This window comes from Solanum dulcamara, chromosome 2 (genome assembly GCF_947179165.1).
Source record: "Solanum dulcamara chromosome 2, daSolDulc1.2, whole genome shotgun sequence".
Taxonomy (NCBI): domain Eukaryota; kingdom Viridiplantae; phylum Streptophyta; class Magnoliopsida; order Solanales; family Solanaceae; genus Solanum; species Solanum dulcamara.
The window spans coordinates 64,284,190-64,291,819 of record NC_077238.1 but is presented as its reverse complement, the minus strand read 5'-3'; the positions used below and the strand labels follow the sequence as shown (position 1 = coordinate 64,291,819).

The 7,630-nt window shown below is 36.0% G+C and overlaps 1 protein-coding gene across 6 annotated transcripts; it reads left to right on the top strand.

Annotated features, from left to right (window-relative positions):
• On the top strand, positions 1–7,237 carry LOC129880623 (probable E3 ubiquitin-protein ligase XERICO). Of its 6 annotated transcripts, XM_055954737.1 has the most exons (5): positions 14–132; positions 217–262; positions 1,279–1,326; positions 1,417–1,479; positions 6,465–7,237. In XM_055954737.1, the coding sequence occupies exon 5, from the start codon at positions 6,478–6,480 to the stop codon at positions 6,934–6,936; it is 459 nt and encodes a 152-aa protein (XP_055810712.1). In that variant the 5' UTR covers positions 14–132; positions 217–262; positions 1,279–1,326; positions 1,417–1,479; positions 6,465–6,477; the 3' UTR covers positions 6,937–7,237. The 6 variants fall into 6 exon arrangements, with proteins under 6 accessions (XP_055810711.1, XP_055810712.1, XP_055810713.1 ...); XM_055954738.1 differs by lacking the exon at positions 1,279–1,326 and having other exon boundaries at positions 14–128; XM_055954739.1 differs by lacking the exon at positions 217–262.
• Positions 7,238–7,630: the final 393 nt, after the last annotated feature.

Genomic DNA, 7,630 nt, shown 5'->3' with positions numbered 1-7,630 from the left:
GAAGGGTGTTTGGAGGTCATAGGACATAGTCAATCTTTACCTTTGTTGTCCTATGATATGAATTTCCACCTCAATCATCAATAACAATCTTGAACTTGTTCTTTGCTAAAACAAACTTCCACCTCTAAGTAAGTAAGTACCCTTCATTTCTTTCTTCTTTCTCTTTTTAAAAATCTTGGCTTTTTGCTCTATCTCTTTTCTCTTTTTTGGTTATAGGAAACAAAAGCCTCCTCTTCTTTTATTTATGGAATCTAGATAAAAAGTGAGTCTGATCTGTACTTAGATCTCAATTTTTCAAGAAAATATAGTACTTGTATATTTTCTGCTTCTGCTTCATTTTGATTTCTCCTTATTGCTTTGGGTACTTGAGGACTTTATCTTGAATCTGAAGGTTTTGTGTGGATGCTTTACTGCATATATATAGACTGTAGTTGGTAATCTGAAAATTTTATCTTGAATCTTCATATCCATTCATAGAAAGCCAAGGGTTATAGTTAAAGAATTTAGGGCTTGGGGTTTGGGGGTTTTGTTATTTACTTTACAAAATTTAGATTTTGGGTTTCAAGTTCTATAACCTTGCATTGGAGTTTAGGGTTTAGGAAGGAAAAAATATTTTTTTGAGTTTTATAGCATTTGCGGGTAAAGAGGAGGCTGCTCCGATGGTAAGCACCTTCCACCTTCGGTCCTCAGATTTTGAGCTCCTAGGAGGGGTAATAAAAAAAGAGTAACATATTTTGCTTATTTTGTTACCTCTTCTTTTTTGGTTGCAAGAAAGCAAATTTGCCTACTTTTTCAGAGAAAGGTTAGCAAAATGGACTGCTTGAGTTCTTGGATACTTAAATCTTGATATTTGCTACATGGCACAAAATTGAACTGAACTGACCTAGGATTTTTCGGAAATAGCCTCTCTACTTTATCAAAGGTAGGGGTAAGGTCCGTGTATACTTTATACTCTTTAGACCTTACTTGTGGAATTACACCTGCTATGTTGTCATTGTTTGTTGTTGGCACAAAACTGAAAGGACAGAAGGTGGGGATTCTGGTTAATGGGACTTCTTCCATTTGTTTAGATGTGGCTCCAATTTTCATTTTAAAACTAGAATATGCATTCCTAAGTTTCTCACCTTCTCTATTGTAATGTTTCAATCACCTTTAGATGTTACATTGATGTGTATACTATAAATGCTTAGATAAGAGGAATCTATCTAATTTGCTTCTGTTGGAGGAATATATGTTAATTAACCAATGATTAAATGAGAGAAATTTATATGCAAACAGATATCATGCATCTATTGGTTTGGTCATTGGTGTAAACACCCAGTGTGGGTAAGTGTTACCCATATCATAATCTGTGGACTTGCTGTTATGTTCTTCTTCAACGTTTCTTTATAATACCTGATTGCTATTTCTATGCAGATCCAGTGTGTTGAGTTCTTCCAAAAGTTTGTCTTGAAGAAAAACTCCTCAATTCTATACTAGGTAAATTTTTGTATCATTACTAGTCTGATGATGTTTCTGTTATGTTCAAGTACTTTCGTTATGTCAAAAGTTAATGTGTAGTACTAGGAAATGGTTCATGCTTCACAGAAATATACATGAAGAATAACACAAATAACAGTAAAAATGGGTGTTTGCTGCTTTGAAACTGGTGACTCTTAACTGTTTCTTTTCAAAATGACCAATGACCACCTATTTGCATTGTTTTGCCATCTGTACTATCTAAAGAAGTATGGGAACAAAATGGACGTGGATGGAACTTTATTGCTTAACTTGAAACGTCTAGTGCTGCTACTTCCTCTAAGCAATCTGTTTAATCTTTTTCTACTTGAGCTCCAAAAGGAAACTAAACCAATTGAGGCCTTTCCTGAATGTGTCAAGTTAGGAAAATAGTTATGAAAAGTAACTTACAGCGAAAATTTTGAAATTATTTTTTTATTATACCGTTGTTCTTCAGAGAAAAGGAAATAATACGCAGTCAAAAAAATATTCTACTTATTTTATTCGTTCAAGACATGGAAATAAATAGATGAAAGACTCTTATTCTATTTCAACTAGGGTACAAAATTAACTCCTATTCTACCTCAACTAAATAACTAAATTTCAGAAATAGAATACTAAATTAAAAAGAAACAATAACAGTAAATATCTCAATATTTCAACACTCCCCCTTGAGATGTTTGCTGGTAACTCCAAGTTGCTCACGAAGAGTTTCGAATCTGAATGTGGGAAGAGCTTTGGTAAATATATTAGCAAGATGATCCCCGGAACAACAATGAACAAGCTTGATTTCCTTGTTTTTCTCAGCTTCTCTAATGGCATGAAACTTGACAAGGATATGCTTTGTTTTACCATGCTGCACTGGATTTTCTGCATTTGCAATGGCCGATTTGTTATCACACTTGCTCTGAGTTGCAACTTGCGATTCCATTCCCAGATCCTTCAGAATTTTCCTCAACCAAATAGATTAATTTGCTGTTGTAGATGCTGCTACAAACTCTGCCTCTGCAGTAGATTGCGCCACTATTTCTTGCTTCTTTGAATTCCATGAAAACACACCAGAACCCAAGGAAAAAGCATAGCCAGTAGCATTCTTCATATCATCCATATTTCCACCCTAATCACTATCAACAAACCCAAGCAAAGCACCTTCTTCAACATGTCTGAACCATATTCCAAGTTGTACAGTTCCTTTTAAGTACCTAAGCACTCTTTTCGCAGCAGCAAAATGAATGTCGCTAGGACTTTGCATAAATCTTGAAAGCAAACTAGCAGCATACATTAAATCAGGTCTTGAAGCCGTCAAGAACAAGAGACTTTCAATCAAACTTCTATAAAATGAAGCATCACACTTTTCGGCTCCATCTTCCTTTGAAATTTTGGTATTCAAAACCAATGGTGTTGGAACTGGTTTGCAATTTCGCATTCTGAATTTTTTCAGAATATCCAAAGCATACTTTTTCTGGTTGAGAAAAATTCCAACCTCTGATTGGTAAACTTTCAGCCCCAGAAAATACTTCATCTCTCCCAAATTTGACATTTCAATTTTTTTCTCCATTTTCACTTTAAACCTATGCAACTCTTGCTCATCACTGCCTGTAACAAGCAAATCGTCAATATATAAAGAAACAATTAATGAGCCATCATTAGGGAGTATCTTCACAAAAGTGTAGCATCATTGTCACTTTTTTGGAAACCTTGGTTGCGCAATTGAGCATCGATTCTTCTGTACCAAGCCCTTGGAGCCTGCTTCAAGCCCTATTGAGCTTTTTGAAGCTTATACACCTTACCTTCACTGCCTTGAACTACAAAAACTTAGGGTTGAGCTACATAAATCTCCTCTTCAAGAAAGTATTCAAGAAGGCATTTTGACATCTAAATGCCAGATTTTCCACTTTATTTGTGCTACCAATGCAATCAAATTATGATGGTCTCCATCCTTGCAATAGGTACAAAAGTATCTGAGTAATCAACTCCAGGCTGTTGAGAATAACCTTTAACGACCAGCATTGCTTTGTGCTTTCACATTGTACACCCATAACTTGCTTAGTTTCAGGTTTGTCAACGAGTTTCCATGTCTCATTCTTCTCAATCATGGCTATTTCCTCCTTCATTCCTCGCTTCCATTATTCGACCCCACTTGCATCTTGAAAGTTTGAAGGTTCCAGGACAACAAGATTACATCTTTCATAAATTTTTTCCAAAGTCCTAGTACCTCTAACAGAAACATCTTCATCATTCTTTGCTTCCAAGTCTTCATTTGAATCTTGTAAAACAGGTTTAACATCCATCTTTTTGACTTGAGAGATAGTCCAATCCCAATAAGCATCTTCATCCACCTTCACATCTCTACTTATATAAACTTTCCCAGATTCAATATTGTAAATTCTATAGCCCTTAGAGACCAACCAAAATTCCTTTTTCAGCTTTTTCATCAAGCTTTCTCCATTTGACAGCTGGTACATGAGTATAACACAATGAACCAAACATCTTCAGATGTCTAATTGATGGTTTTATGCAATTCCAAGCTTCAACTGGTGTCATTCCATCCACAACCCTTGTTGGTAGTCTATTTTGCAAATAGATCAATGTGTTTACCGCCTCTGGCCAAAAAGACTTCGGAAACTTCTTCTCAAAAATCATACACCTGGCCATCTCAAGAACATATCAATTTTTCCTTTCAGAAACTCCATTTTGCTGCGGTGAGTGACTTTCAATTGGTGCTCAATTCCCATATCATCACCAAACAAATGAAATTCACTTGAAGTATACTCCTTCCCATTGTCTATTCTAAGAGTTTTCAACAAGCATCCACTTTGAGTTTCACAAAAAGCCTTAAACTTCTTAAAAACAACAAACGCTTCAAGATTTTTCTTAAGAAAATATACCCATGTCATTCTAGTGAAATCATCTATAAAAAGAATAAAATACTTGCTGCCATTGAGCGAATGAGTTTTCATTGGTCCCCAAATGTCAGAATGGACCAATTGTAACTTCTCACTTGCTCTCCATGATGCTGACTTTGAAAAAGGCAATCTGTGTTGCTATCCTAGTTGACAACTTTCACATACATCTGAACATAACTCAATTTCAGGCAAGTTTTTGCGCATATTGCATTGATTTCAAGTTATAATGGCCAAGTCTTTTGTGCCATAATTTTGAAACTTGCTCACATCTACTACTTTGACAAGCTTGCTCAAAATTCGAGTTCCAATTCAAAGGAGAACTTCTTTTTATCATTTCAACATTAATCGCTTCTTGTCCACTAGGTTCAGAAACAACACATTTTCTATCTTTGAACAATAAAATATAGTCCCTTTCTAGCATTTGACCAACACTTAATAGATTTTGGTCAAGATCAGGCACCAACAAAACATCTTGAATAAATTTAGTACCTTTTGGAGATTCAATTGTCACGGTTCCTTTACCAACAATCGTCAACTTGCTTTTATCTGCCAACTTGACAAGGCCTTTGGCAGATTCCAACTTCGTAAAATATTCTTGTTTGCTGATCATGTGTTGAGTGCAATCACTGTCCAGAAACCAGGTGTTTTCATCATGCAAGCTCGTTGCTACCATTGCTATAAACACAAACTCCTGGTCCTCAACTTCTAAAACGTTGGCTTTTTGAGTTTGTTGGTAGTTTTCCTTCTTCACTCTGCAAAACCTTTCAACATGGCCAAGCTTGTTGCAATATCTACATTGAAGAGGCGGTTTCTTCCCTTTAAACCAACAATCATCCTCTTTATGATTGGTTTTTCTGCAGAACTTACATGGTGGAAAGTTTTTTTTCTTCTTGGCCCCGTTGCGAGAATCACCTTATTTTTTTTTTTCTAAAACTAGTAGAAGCATCTGATATTCTTCCTTCATTTTGCATCTGCATCTTACTTTTAAACTTGGCTTGAAGAGCAGTTTTAGCAGCTTCTTCAGCCTCAAGGATCTTCTCTGTTCTTGAGCTTGAAGAACATGTACAAGCTTTGAAGGTGTCATTTTTGTGAGATCCTTCGAATCTTCGAGTGAAGAGATCTTTGCTTCAAATCTTTCTGGCAAACTCACAAGAACCTTTTCAATGATTCTTGTGTCGGAAAGCTCTTCTCCCATAAGTCTGATCTGGTTTACAACCTTCATCAACTTGTTGGAGATTCTTCAATGGTTTCCGAGTCCTTCATTCTGATAATTTCAAATTCTCTTCTAATATTTATCACTGTTATTTGCCTGGTCACTTCCTTGGAATTCTTCTTTCAACTTGTCCCAAGTCTCCATTGCAGTCTCACTAGCCATAACTTTTGTGAAAATTACTTCTGAAAGTGCTGACTGTATGCAAGAGGGAGCTTTAAATTTTTTTGAAACCTCTTCTTTGTAATTCTTAATTTGCGCTATAGTTGGGTTATTTGGCAAATGATTTGTATCTCCTCCAACCTCTACCACTTCCCACAAATCATATGCTCGCAAATAGGTTCTCATTTTTATAGCCCATATTGGATAATTCTCTCCAGAAAAAATAGGGGGTGAAGGAATTGAGAAATTGCTTGAAGCCATAACAGCATTTGATTTTATGCTGGTTTTCTTTTTGGCCGACTCTAACTCAGCTTTCTGTTCGAAGAAAAGGAAAGAATACGCAGTCAAAAAAATATTTTACTTATTTTATTCATTCAAGACATGGAAATAAATAGATGAAAGACTCCTATTCTATTTCAACTAGGGTACTAAATAAACTCCTTTTCTACCTCAACTAAATAACTAAATTTCAGAAATAGAATACTAAATTAAAAAGAAACAATAACAATAAATATCTCAATACTTCAACATATACCTATATGAAGATAGATTGGAATACTGGTTTTGCTGAAAGAAAATGTGGGACTTGATTTTAGACCATCAGAGTCTCTTTGCTTGGTAACTTATCATATCTTCCTTGAAGTCCTGTATGACGTTTCGAATTGTCAACATTTCTTTTCATTATCCAGGTTCCTATTCACAATGGGACTCTCACCATATACAACTCCAGCAGATGCAGGAGTGTTCTGTGTGATTCTGGTTAATACAGCCATATCCATATCTATTGTCAAGGGAATGGTTCGATCTATTCTTCATGTGATTGGCATCAACTTTGCATCCTGGGAAGAATATTCTATTGAAGGCCCCTTGGACCCATTTGAGTGTCGTGGGAGTCCCTCGGGGTCATACATGGAGGAGTTCCGAAGCAGAACCCCTGCTGTTCGTTACGATTCATTGTGTATATCTAATAACCCTACACAAGAATGCCCGGTATGCCTGGCAGATTTCAACCATGACGCGGAGATAAATCACCTCTCATGTGGCCATGTTTTTCATAAGCTCTGTCTCGAGAAATGGCTAAAGAATTGGAATGTCACCTGCCCCCTCTGCAGGGATTACATTATGCCTCAAGAAGGGGAGGAAGATACTTGTCCAATGTGAATTTAGTAGTTTGTCAGGCTACTCCTTCTGTTCGAGATGTTCTGATGTACATGTTAGTTGGGTAAAGGTTTTATAGATGACTGCCTGATCGTTGACACGGCATAACTCTGTAACTTTTTATACTGTAATACTCTGCGTCCTATCATAGTGACGGGTCTCTTTGTTGCGACCGAGAATTCATACATTGTTGTACATATGAAATCGCCATTTCCCAATGTTTTCCATCATCTGGCTTAGCTAGCAACCCAATAAGTGATTATTTTATTGCTTGATTGATATGGTGAAATGTCACATATTCCTAGTAGATCTGCTGCATTGTTTGAAAAATTATCTGGCAAAGGCAGAGGAGGTTTGAGTTGCCTGTGAAATAGATCTTTCTTGAATCCTTGCCCATTCAATGTTTGGTTCAAGGTTGATTATTTCTTCTGTTCCTCTTATTTTCTGTGTGTGCAGCTAAAGTCCTTGAATAAGAGGAAAAGGATGGGAAGATATTGAAAAGAAGAAAACCACTGAGATCCAGTGTTATAGAGGAAAGTTAAAAGTGAAAAAAAAGATAATAGGGAAAAGGGGTGGGTATTGTTGCAAGTAAACTGAAGAGTGAAATTTTATTTTGATATAAAGTTATCAAATTTAACAATCAATTTCTATTATGCCTTTCTAAAAAAAATAATTAATCTAACAATGATAACATACT

What these genes read in the sequence shown, in the direction of transcription:
- LOC129880623 (XM_055954736.1), top strand. Translation starts at nt 6,478, where the DNA reads ATGGGACTCTCACCATATACAACTCCAGCAGATGCAGGAGTGTTCTGT.